The following is a 13,726-nucleotide window of genomic DNA, read 5'->3' as shown; positions in this document are numbered from 1 at the left end:
ATAAAATAACGAAATCACCACTATTCAGGGTTTTCTGTTTTTCTAGGTCTATTGACCTTTGTTACTTTCCTCCAGTTGGGTCCGAACGAGCGACAGCGAGTAAGGAGAGGATCAATCCTGCGAAATGGTACATTCCACAAAAAGGTTTTCCGTGAAATGGTACATTCCGTGTAAGGTTTTTCGCAAAATGGCATTTGGCGAAATACAGTCATGGAGAATATTGCTATCCGCTTTATTTTATCTGGCTAAGCAATGGGGGAAGTTATTTTCTACTTTACTGTGAGGAAAAATAGCACATTTGTATATTAAACTACTCATGCCTTCACAGTTAAGTCCACTGCCAAAATGAATCATTTAAGGTCGAACTCCTCAGAAACTTGCAAAACTCGAGATTGTGACAAAGGTCATCCGAGATTCACAATTTATGTACAACACACTTTAATTGGTGGCAATACGAAGTTTGTCGGGTCAGCTAGTAATTAAATAAAACACCAATTCGTAACAGTTATTTGGCAATAAGTTTTAAGATTTTAAAAAGACTGCAATCTCTAACTAATAGTTTAGCAGAGTTGTAAGAAACAAATGTTCTGTGAAAATCCGGTGGTCAACTAACCATTTCACAAAGTATAAACTTCTTACAAAAATGCAAAATTTTATCTATACATTGAGTACATACGAAATTTATAATTTACGTCATTTAGCTTAATTTTTAACAGCACAAAGTTTGCCGGGTCAGTTAGTCTGGAATAAAAATAATAGCGATTTTTTAGTCGCTCATATAATTGTTTAAAGTGAATTGGATTGTTTTGAATAATAAGATTTATAAAATAATGAAGTTGTATTTCAAATACCATAATGAGTTGCAGAAAAGTAAATATTTATTATTTCTTGTATGAGCGTGTGACACAGGCAATACCTTTTCTCTAGACTATCCTAAGCATCAAATGACTTGTAAATTAATAAGATACACAACGCACAAGCAAAAAATCCCTCCCAACCAAATGTTAAAAAAAAACAACAAAATGTGAGATTTTTTCACATTATAAATATAATCATCGACAAGCGAGCGGCAGCATTCATTTCGTTTCTAACCGTCGATAATATCTAATCGAAATGCTTCGCTTTGTAAGTATACGTCTTTTTGAACATTGTATATTGCATTACTATGCTAATTAAATTGTACTTGCACCAGGTGTTCTTATTTTTGTTGGTATCAACTAGTATCTACTGCATACCTCTCGATTCCTCAAGCAGCAAACCAGAATTTGATAGACCTTCGCCTATCAATCCGGAAGTTGTTAGTGATCCAAAACCGAAAGAAACTATTGACAGCAAGGAATCATGGCACAAATCCGTACAAAGTTCTGAGAAAAGTAACATTCAAAGTACCTCTTCCCCAATCAGCATTGAATCGAAAGAAAAGCGACAAACTCATCACACCGAAAATCCAGCATTGAGACATGATCAGCAAAACGGCAATCCAAAGCGTGTATCTACTACCACCGTGGAGCCGGTTTCCCTTAAAACGCCGATTGTACATCTATCTGGTGCAAAAACCAAACGAAGTGCAGACGAAACCTCTACTACGACTGTCACTGGTCGTCCAACCAGTACACGCCCACCGATTATTAGTAGCAGTAACGATGACTACGATAACAGCGGTCCTCATTTTGTCCGACCAGTACCAGTAGCAGAAATTCTCAAGAATCTTCATGAAGCGCCCAAACACGACCATGTGCCAATAGTTTCTTTACACCAAGATGAATCTACTGCAGAATCTACAACCTCGACCTCGACCAGCACATCTGTAAGTCCATCTTACAATGATCACAAAGTTTACCATAAAGCAATCAGCAAAACTCAAGAGCCCAAAGATGACACAGATGATAGTTCCAGTAAAGTGTAAAGATGAAACAATGTAAGAAATTCGAGAATAGAAAACATTAAATGACAGGGGATATTTTCAATTTATGTTATTGTAAGTGAAACGCTCCAAAAGTTTGCAGAAATTAGAGTGAGGTCAAATAAATTAGTCGACTCTGTTTCCAAAACCAACATTAGAGTTTACAAAGTTGAATTTCAATTTATCGACAGTATCAATTACCAGATCCAGTTACCTATATGTACCTATATATGTGATAACATTATGTTATGGCCGTCTGCTTTATCTCGATCAACTAATCCTAATCAGAGAGAAAGGCCTTATGTTACGTGTAAGTTTTTTTAATCGTACTTTTACTTATCGAACAAATTTGGACCAAACAAGGCATACCGGAATTCCATGAAATTTTGGACACGTTTATAGTTAATGTTCATGTGAACGGCAACAATATTTTAAAAATTTTTCGATTCTTTCGTACATGATTTATTTCAAACATTCATAAGTCTTGGAAGGTCTAAAAGAACTAAAATTTATGGAATAAAACGCAAATGAAAATTTCCCCGGTAGAAGAAATCTCCAAAGTAAAGCTGGAAAAACTATATTCTAAACCGTGGAAAACCTTCAAAATATATTTTTCTTATTTGTCATTCCTCCGTTAATTTTTCGTTCATATCAGTGATAAAAATTTCACGTTGAGGTTAGCACTGTGTTGTAGTTCTTGAATGATGGTCAGAAAGTTGGATTTCCCCGCCATCTTCCAAAATGCATATTTCATGAACCTACCATCGTAGAGCAGATTTTTAACTTATCAGTGATAGTGGTAGTGAGACTAAAAAAAGCCGGAGGAACTATATCCTAAATCACGTAAAATTTTTCAAAATATTGTTTCTAGTTTTCCGTCTTTTAGTTTACCAATTTAAATCAATTAAATGATTAAATAACGAAAATTTTACGAGATCGTTATTTATTTTTATGAGTTAGGCCATTGCAAATAATTTCAAAAGTTTTTGTCAGCCCTACCCCCCCCCCCCCCCCTTAGAAATTAGCTTGAAAAATCGGGGGGCAAAAAAATAATTTGTAGGGTAAGAGTTAATTTTTTTTCATGTAATCAATTGTCTGTGGGTTCCACAGCCTGAAACACTCGAAAACTGAGTGTACGAGTTGAGTTAATGCTTTTAACACGAAACAAAAATGGAAATTCGAACAATGAAATTTCTGAAAATCGGCCGAAAAATTTTTCTTTTGCTTTTGTCTTTTTTCGGCCGATTTTTGCATGGAAAATAATAACGTCTATTTTAAAAGCAAAAATAGATTTGGTTTTCACGTTTAAACTTTAAATAAAAACGCCTAAAATCAATATTTTTTTTTGCTCGATTAAAAAAATCTCTGTTTTTTTCGCTACTCCTACATATTAATACCTATGTGTTGTACAGAAGTCGTGAATCTGTTACAATCTCGAGTTTAGCAAGTTTCTGAGGAGCTCAACCTTAGATAGCTCATTTTGGTAGTTACGTCACTATGAAAGCATGGATAGTTTAATTTACAATTTTTCCTCACAGTAAAGTAGAAAACAATTTCACCCGTTACTTAGCCAGATAAAATAAAGCGGATAGCACTTAAATATTCGCCGTGATTGTATAACATTTCGCCGAATACCATTTCACGAAAAACCTTACGCGGAATGTACCATTTCACGAAAAACCTTTTCGTGCAAAGTACCATTTCGATCCTCAGAATGATCGCTCCTTCCTCGTTGTCGCTCGTTCGGACTCAACTGAAGGAAAGTAATAGGTCAGTAGACCTAGGAAAACAAATCAACCTAGACAACGGTGATTTCTGCGGGAGGCTGCAGATAGTTATTGGTGGTCTTGTTATTGTCTGTTATGTTTTATGGAAGAGTCTAGTGAAAGTCCTTATTCCCCTACCACAGAGGTGAGAGGTCTCAAACCATCATAAAAAAACCTTCCTACAAAAACCCCCACATTCCAAATTTGGTTCCATTTGCTTCGTTAGTTCTCTAGTTATGAGAAAGTTTGTATTTCATTTGTATGGGAGCCCCCCTCTTATAGGTGGAGGGGTCTCAATTCACCATAGAAAAAAAATTGTCACCTAAAACACCCACATGCCAAATTTGGTTCTATTTGCTTGATTAGTTCTAGAGTTATGAGGAAATTTGTATTTCATTTGTATGGGAAACCTCCTCCTAAAATGGGGAGGGGTCCTAATACATCATAGATAAAATTCTTGCCTCCAAAAACCTTCACATGCCAAATTTGGTTCCATTTGATTGATTAGATCTCGAATTATGAGAAAATTTGTATTTCATTTGTATGGGAGCCCCCCTCCTAGAGTGGGGAGGGATCCTAATTCACCATAGAAAAAATTATTGCCTCCAAAAACCTTCACATGCCAAATTTGGTTTCATTTGCATGATTAGTTCTGGAGTTATGAAGAAATTCGTATTTCATTTGTATGGGAGCCCCCCTCTTATAGGGGGGAGGGGTCATAATTCTTATAGAGGGAGGGGTCTCAATTCACCATAGAAAAAAAAATTGTCATCAAAAACACCCACATGCCAAATTTTGTTCCATTTGCCTGATTAGTTCTCGAGTTATGCAGAAATTTGTTTTTCATTTGTATGGGAGACCCCCCCCCCCCCCTCTTAGTGGGGGTGCGTCTTTGTCGCAGTAACTTAAAGTTTCTTCGCTCGATGCTCAACAGCACTGGTCACACAAAAGGCAGTAACCCCCTATGTTCACTAACCGGATTCAATTTTCAGTCACTCGCGAAAACCGTCAGTTTGGGTTTGAAATCAATGCTTGCATAATCTGGCACACACTTCACGACACGTTCCGCTTTGCGCCGATGGCTATTTAGGGTGAACGTCCTTGGGAAACTGTTGCAGCGGAGTAAACCGATCCTGCATTGCAGATGCCGCTGAGATTGCACTGAGAAGTTTTTCTTTGCTTCACCAGACTCGTCATTCGTTCATAAAATCGACGGATGATATGTATGGTGCCATTTGTCACCTGATCATATGATCATCAAATGTTGCTGTACATAAAGCCAGTTCTAGGATAAGATAGGCATGAGATTTTCGGATGGCAAACAAAATAGTTATTGATACTTTCCATTGTTGCCCCGGGCATTGTTTATTTTCCGATTTACGATTCTCACTGTGAATTTACGAATTGTTATCTTGTGTTTTACTTTTCCATAGTGTTCACTATTCATTCCCTCATGTATGTATATCGTGTGTTTTGGGTGTTTATGTGTTGCCTTACAATAAGTATGTGTGTATAATTTCTGTTATTTTTATCACGTATTTTCACTTGGTTATCTTAATATTTTTATTACTTCCAACTGATTATTTATCATGCCTACAAACTTTGCAGTATTGATTCGTATCTGTTTATAATCGATTTTTAGGGTAAATTCCATTGATACATAAACCAATTGATACATGATAAATATTGGTTTTTGATTACACCCTCTTTTAGTTTTGTAATATCTTTACGTAAGTTCTGCATGAGTGTTAATATGCTACGACAAGAGATGATTGATAATGAACGGGTTTTATTTGTGGTTTGTCTAAAAATATATAGTAAATTTTGCGAATTTTATTTCCGTTTGATTTTTTATCATTTGATTAACCTGTTACATATCTAAAGACGCTAATAAAATTATGAAGCCCGTAAGGACATTGATGTTACTTTTCAGACGTTTTTACGTGATCTAAGTTCAGCATTTTTAGATGAAAAATGTTTTCGTTTGAGTAATATGCCCTTTTATTTAGATTTTAGGTATGATTTAGCGTTACTATTATGGGTAGAATATAAATGTTTACGACTAGCATTCTACTGTGTCAACCTTAAAGATAGATTTTAAATAACTTAAGCTTACAAGATAGCTTCACACTGCAATAATTGCAAATTAAAACCTTCCCTCAATTGAATTAAATGACATGTTGTAATCATAGACTTACACTGTGCTCAACAATGGAACAAAAAAGTAAAGCCGTAAAATTTTGTTTTTAAAAAATTATTAAAAATAATTGATAAAGTCTTAAGCTCTTTGGCTTAATTTATAGGTTCATTTCGTTTGACGTCTATACAATGCAGGTATTTTAGGAAAATGTCCAATAATAAAAAGCTTTCTCAAAATAATATTTTCACGTACACCTATGCTACTAGCGTTTGTTATTATATTTTACGGATATTTAAAACAACTGAGCAGCGCATGGTTTAAATGAAAATTATTCACGTTAAAATTTTTGGAATTAAAACTCGGTAAATAAGTTTTGATTTCTCTTCGTTTGCTGCCAAACGCTTGCTTCTGATCAATCAATTTAAAATCTATTTAAACCATTTATTAAAATCATTTAAAATTAGTACACTTTCGTATTTGGCAATTTCATTGAGCGTTGAAAGTTGGTTCATGGTTTCTTTGTTTTTTCTTTAAAGACGGTCCCTTATTAATAATAATCGATTTCCTTCTTCAGTTGCTTTTCGTCCGTCCTTTTTAATTATTAAAAACATTTTTGATGGATCTTAAGGAGGTAAAAAAGAATGTGCATTTTCGTTCAACTTTTCCCATGGCAGGCTGATAGACAAAAATATGTGTTTTTGGATGTATGGCAACTCATATTCACATTCTTGATTAACGACCGGTCGGTGTTGTATTAAAGGGAACCAACAATCAATGAAAATAAGTTATACATTAAGGTTCATTTTAATCCAACGTCATCTTCATAGACTCAAAAGTTTCCATATATGTTGTAAAAATTGGTTAGACAGCTTTCATTGAATATTTGGATTGTTATAGCTACCAGATACTAAATGTGTGACTCATTCTAGATACTTTTCTGTTCTGCTATGTAAGCAGAATACAAACATTTTCGATATTCTTTTTATGCGATAAAAAACGAGAAGATCATTTTATGCTTGAAGCCCAAAACAGCTAATTAATACCTGCATTTTTACTGATACTGATTATAGTAACATTAGTAGAAGTTGTAAATATCGGTTTATATATGAATATTTATATGCATATCTGTCACTGGTTGGTAAATCACTATTGAAACTCAAAAGCATAAGTAGATAGTTGACAGCTTTTCCTATCCCTGGTGCACGAAAGGGAAGTAAACAAAGCAAAATCAATATTTAGGTAATGCTAGTTTCTTGCGGTATTTTCAAGTAATATTTGATTTCAAAAGGTGTGGATTTCAAAAGGTAGCTCAGAATTAATGCTACTAAAATCGATAATCACACTGTACTCTCTTCGAATCAGGACTGCCTCGTTTTCTACTTAACTTTTTATAAGCAAAAACGAATGACTTAAAAATTACATTCAAACCCTCAACTAAGAACAAACCTGCGTTTTAATTGTTACAGCTATTGTTACATTAATCATTCGTTCGATTGTTAGATTTCCGTATCTAATCTAATCATTTGAAGCAATCCAACATGCGGTGTCAGGTGCTGCCGTGGACTAGGTCTCATCCAGTCCCACACAGTTTTCAACAATCTGGATTCTAAAAATTGAAAGTAGCATTTTCCAAATGAATTTACAAAAAATAGGTTGTTGATTTTCACCTACTTTTTTAAATTTTTTTCACTTGAAAAACTGAAAGATCTTTTGGTTTTGTGGGAGACGTTAGTCATGAAATAAACATATGGTTGAAAGAATGGTTTGTCATTTCAATTTCATAAAAAACGTAAACATAGGTTCGGTATACACTATGATGTTTGCCTTACGCTTGTTATTGAATGAAAGTATTGTCAGTCTTGATTCGTAAGTTATTTAGGTCATGGAACGACCTACACTAAAAACTCTATAAACGATCTAACTCTGTTGATCACTTGCGCTATTCTGGAATTGAGCGGTTTTAATACAAAATTTCATTCATTTCATACATTCAATCTACTCTGCTGGTTTAATTATATTTTCACAATACAATGTCACATTAAGGGGACATGAACGACTAAAACTTTTGAAAAAATCATTATTTTTTTATTTCAGATTTTGATTCTGCAATCTTTTCCTAGAGAAAAAAGAAAAAGAAGACAAAATTTTATGTTTTCAGGCATCTATTTTTCTTCTTTTTCGTTTTACTCAAGCTGTGTTTTGTTTACGAAACTGAAAAGTTATAAAAGTCTTTGCCAAGCTACTACCAACAAAACCAAATAAAAAGTTTGTTCCAATACGTTGTGTAGTTTCTGAGAAAAAGGTACATAAAGTTTAAAAATCATGGTTTTTCAGGAGCGGCGTTTTATTCCGCCGAAGTTGTTCCACGTCGCACTGGAATGCACATGTGTATGATCGTTTTTCGGCCACATCCCGTGGTCGGATCATTACAAATTTAATATCAAAATAAGTGGAAAAGATTGCAGAATCAAAATCTGAAATAAAAAAATAATGATTTTTTCAAAATTTTTGGTCGTTCATGTCCCCTTAATTAACAACGTTTTAAACCCATTAAGACCAGTCGCAGAATGAAACCACGTGTTAAATCATACGCTAAGACATAATGGGTTAACGTCAATCTCGATGAGTTTGCCCCTGGTCTGGTAATCAGAAAAAATTTCCAGCTCGGCCTGATCAGAAAACGAATCTAATGTCACTACCGTGGGAAATAACCGTGCTGGTCGGCGTTTTACTAACCATACAGCCGTTTGTTTTCTATTTTGCAAAACTAACGTTTTTTGAACTCTAGTGTTTTCCCATCATTTTTAAACCATCATTTGAATGTATACATGTCCATTATCCTGGAAAAATCACCGACAAAGAGTTAACGACCTACGTATTCAATGTTTCAACGTGGAAAATTTTACGTTTATCTAAATCAGCAATCCCTCCCAAGTAATATTGAGGCATGATTACAGATCTTTTATAGATTCGTTGCAATAGTAGAATCGACCTGTCTCAGAATTTGTTGTGAGTACAAAAACCGCAGGTATGTCGAAATAAATTTTTAGCATCTTTGCTATTCAAAATTGAACATTAAACACATTTTTAAAGTGAGAAATGAATAGTAGGATCATAAATTGTATGATTTCATAAAGTAGCTCATTGAGTGGAAACAATGATTTTAAAAAATTCGCTCCTTTTGAAAATAGTAGGCAATCGCCAATTGCGCTACATATTTCTTAGTATAACAATCCGATCTGTCTTTAGCCTAAGTGCAATACTATGTATTTCAACTCAGGATAAGAGTTACAGATAAACAAAATAAGTTTTTGATTTTAAAATATTTCCCCGAAATCAACCAACATTACTTGAAATTACCTGTGCAGTGCATTCGATATCTGCTTCAGTGATTGACCAACTTCATGCACCAATTTCTCGTTGTCTTGCACATTTTTACTCCCCGCAGATCTAAGTGATCGCGATTGATTTTCGACCCGAGTGACTAATTCTCGGAAATGAAACTTAGTGTGAGGGGGCAGCATTTCATTTTCTGCAAATGTCACACAGCTGGATTGTAAACTGCTAAGCCGTTCACTCAACTGTAACCATTGAGAAGCGGAAATAGAGTTAACTGGAAGCTTAAGGCTGCCCTCCAAGAGAGTCACTAGCTCTAAGATCCCTTCACGACTGACGGCAGATGATGATGATGCCGGTCCGGAAGACGAGGAAGCAGTAGATTTTTCCGACAGCAGAGAGCTGCTACTATCGTTTGATTTCGATGTCGTGTTGTTGGTGTTTATTGAATTTGGCAAATTGGACAGCGGAGTTTGTGTTTGGACTGGTGTTGCGTAAATGGAACTAAATTTCGATGGTTTAACTGGAACAGCTGGTTTTTTTGTCGGAGCTATCTGCGGCGCTGACGGTTGTTGCTGTGCATCATCGTTTTGGCCGGAATTACTACTATTCGTTGTTGTTATTGTACTGGAAGTGCAGATACCAGAGGTTTCCACGTCATCCGGATTATTATTCAACTTGAGATTCGTCACACTTTTGACACCTAATTTAGGACTAAGTTGAGAGCTTTGCTCAATAGGTGATTCTTTAGCTTCCCACAATTTTTTCAAACTACTTATGCTACCAGTGCTTTTTCGTTTATCACCATCATCTGCGGTTCCAATACCGCTGCCGGCCGACAAATGTTCACCTTTGCCAACAACCCCACCGCCATCCATATTCACACATTTTTTATCTTCTTGGCTTAATTCAATTTTAATTTCAGTCTTTTTTAGCTCAATTATTTTATTGCTATCGATTGGTGCTGCCACGCTAGTAACAAGTGGCGAGTCGGTTGTTGTCTTCTTTAGTTTCAGTGAGTTTATCTCGTTATTTTCCATAAGCAGTCTATTTACCAAGGCGGGTGACTCAGTCACAGATGTGCCATTTCGGTTTGTTCCATTCCGAAGATAGTGGATCTCGTTTTTTTTACTCTTGATATCACTGTCACTCGAAGAGTGATCACTGATCGAAGTTGATTGATTGTTATTCAAAATGTTGCTATTGTTATTGTTGTTGGCATTGTTGGAGTGCAATTTATTGTTATTGTCTGTACTACCAGAATCACCACTACCTTGCGTTACATGAAGATCTGTTCCGGCTGTACCATTACTAGCAGTAACCGTTACAGACTCACCCACATTATCCACCTTACGCAGACGTGATTTAAAATCGATTATGCTGGGAGTTTCCTCCTTTTTAGGAATCTGAGTTGGGATTCTTTTTGGGTCCACCTTCTTTAACTGAGCCTTGAATGGTGGTTGCTGGTTGCTGGTCGCAGTCGGTTTTCTTAGCGCAACAACATCACTAGATTTGTAATGAGATGCCATATCCATTGACGGCGGTGGAAGTGGTGGGGGTGGTTTCGGTTGACTGATATTTTCGGCTAACTCACTGACTAACTGTGACACTGGATCAGCAGCAGATTTTGCTGGGTGATAATTACTATCCAAAGTATTCAATTTTGGTGCATTTCCCTTTTCCTTGATTACTGTAGCTAGCTTTGCTTCTAGTTTTTCTTTCAAACTAGGCGGCGGTGGAATAGGAATAGTCGATGGTTCGTTAGAATTTGAGTGAACCATAGCATCAGCCGGGCTACCTAGAGAACTACACGAGTCGGTTGACGGCTCTCTTTTACGAAGACTTACGCCAAATCGAGAACTAGCTTCTTCAACACTTGGTTCAGTGTTTGAAACGTCGTTTGGTTTTAAGAGTTTTTCTAGCGGTGGTCCTAGTTGTTGTTGGACCTCGAACTCTTCTGGCGGAGGTGGTAAATCTACCGGCGGTGGAGGGAATTCTAAATCTGCTAACGTTGGTGGCATAGACCGTTTAGGACTATTGTTCCCGACGGTCCCACGGAAAGAAGAAAATGTCATCATAGATCCATCAGTTGTGGTCCGATGTCTTTGCAATTTGGAAAGACTAGCGGTTGCAGAGTTAGCCATTGTAACTCCGCTAGAGGAATTACTGCGTATCATCTGCGGTTGTTGTTGTTGAGAATGCTGTTGTTGGGCTTTAATGGCATTTCGCTGTGCGACTAGTAAACTGTTGGAAATAACGTTAGCAGCAGCTACTGGTGGGGGAGGATCTGGAGGAACGGAATTCGTTTGCATTGGAGTTGCCACAGGTTGACCACCTGTGCCTTCAGACTGACGAAGAGACTCCAGATACGCTCCAATTCTGGCTCCTTTTGGTAGAGTACCATATCGATTAATTGCTTTTTTCACGTTTTGCACTTCCAGTGCTCCAACAACTGGTTGCCCAGCTGCGTTAACTGTTATTCCTGTTGGCGGAGGACCAGTACCAAGAAGAACTTGGTCCCTTCGAGGAGCTCCTTGTGGCAGTCGCTTACTACTGCGCGTTTCCAACCCACGATTGCCCATTATGGGCACGCGCTTAAAGGAACTTTGCTGTGAGGAGGACTTTTGGAAATTGCCAATCGGTTCTTGGCTGTCGGTGTCCGTGTCGGGAGTAATTTCTGTCTGCTCGTTCTCTGAATCAGTGGCTCTGTGCAATAAATTGGCTAAGTCTCGTGTAAAACCTGAAATTGGGAAAATTTTCGATTATTACCATTAAATAAATAACTTTGGCTACTTTGTATTAGTACTTGTAAAGCAATGATTAGAGATATTAGTCAATGCCATATGATTAACGAAACTAATAACAAAACGGAAAAAATTGCGAAGAATCTTTTAGCGCATTGTTAGGATTAACTTCAAAATATCTACTTTTTTTAAATAACCTTCTAGAATCATCATTTCAGGTCTACTAAAGGTGAACTAGTATTTGTCATGAATGAGTTTCGATAAAACTGCTATGTAAGTATCCATGGATAAACCCATAATTAATCACGGTTAACTCGAAAGTGTGCATTCTGAAACGCAGTTTTAATCCGCATAACGGTTAATTTGTCAAATTAGAAATTTTGTGTCGAGTTAGCACGAACGCGGGCCAATAAACGAATTTACCATACATGGTCAATAGAGTGTCCCAAAATAGCACTATGTCAGAAAACCCGGGGGCTCACTCCTCAAATGATAGCTTAGGGTGTCACAACAAAACTTTTATATGACGTCAACATTGATTGCCGCGATTTAGGGGTCGCACATTTGAGTTTTATGAAAAAATGGCATTTTTCAGGAGTTAATTCAAAAAAATATTTTTAGAAACGTTAAAGTAGGTGAAAAAGGGTACTTAACTATTTTTTTCACAATCATTGGGATCTGATACATTCATAAAAAAGTTATGGTGGCATGTCTGGAGTCATATTTGGTTACAAAAATTTATTGAATTAGGCAAAAATTTAAAATTTTCGAAAATTCATTTAAATAAACGTCAAAACAGGGTATCGAACTGAGATTTCGAACAGTTTCGAGTAACGTACGTATACTGTATAGATGGGAAATTTTATGACGAACAACTTTGCCGAAGAAAGTATGGACGTATCTTCAAATCTCGCTGAGGTATTCACGTTTTTCTGAAGGCGGGACCAAACATATTTTCGCAATTTTCAAATTTTAGTAGTTCCACGTGAAAAAGGTAAATGATAAAACTTGAAGTATGTCTTGTAAACGTTAGCTACGTGTTGGATAGAAAGAAATATGCACCTTCCACAGAATTTGGCACCATTTAGACTCAAGAATCACTTTAAAAAAGGGCGTATTTATTTTAATAGGTACTATGTTTGAAAAATCGTATCTCCCGAAACTAGGGTTGCTCCAAAATGATGCCTAAGCGTGAGTTGTAGAAAATTGATTTTTCAACCTGAAAAAATAAACACTGAAATTTTTTTTGACCCTTTTTGTACTATCAGTAGATGGTAGAATCAACAAGGTGTATTCAGACAAATATTAATTCTAGTAATATTTATTCTAGTTGCTAACATGGTAATATAACGCGGATAACATATGAAAACGGCACGTTTACAATAAAAATATAAAATATATTAAACTTTTTTTTATATCTTAAATACGGTTGCATTTAGAAGCTAATTATTATTTTGAACACGTGTTGTCAAGCACATATGAAGTTGTTTTTCAAATTCAAATTACATATATGTATAACGATAAATAATAATAAGAAATATAATAATAATCTTAGGTTACAAAATATTCATAAAAGTCGTTGTTCTACAAAATCCTTTGATAAATGTTGCACCATTTCAGAAAAAGTCTCAAAATGTATCCAATCACCACTATTTTTCCAAAAAAAAATCGAGGTTACCATTTCCTGTATATTTTAATTTTACATTTTTTCCTGACTTTGGAGCATAGTGAATTTTTTTTTCAGTATTTATTTTTTCATGTTTAAAACTCAATTTTCAAAAACTCACGCTTAGGCTTCATTATGGAGCAAACCTAGTTTCAGGAGATACAATTTCTC

At 35.8% G+C, this 13,726-nt stretch overlaps 1 protein-coding gene across 7 annotated transcripts in view; it reads right to left on the bottom strand.

The window, feature by feature from the left end:
• Positions 1-5,014: 5,014 nt before the first annotated feature.
• LOC128738294 (tyrosine-protein kinase Abl) overlaps positions 5,015-13,726 on the bottom strand; it is a 47,698-nt gene continuing 38,986 nt past the window's right edge. For all 7 annotated transcript variants that reach the window (XM_053833320.1, XM_053833324.1, XM_053833323.1 and 4 more), the window contains one exon: positions 5,015-11,885. In XM_053833320.1, coding sequence (XP_053689295.1) covers positions 9,166-11,885 — 2,720 coding nt within the window. In that variant the 3' untranslated portion in view covers positions 5,015-9,165. The remainder of the gene's footprint in view (positions 11,886-13,726) is intronic.

This window comes from Sabethes cyaneus, chromosome 2, assembly GCF_943734655.1.
Source record: "Sabethes cyaneus chromosome 2, idSabCyanKW18_F2, whole genome shotgun sequence".
Taxonomy (NCBI): domain Eukaryota; kingdom Metazoa; phylum Arthropoda; class Insecta; order Diptera; family Culicidae; genus Sabethes; species Sabethes cyaneus.
This window is presented reverse-complemented; position numbering and strand designations above follow the sequence as displayed.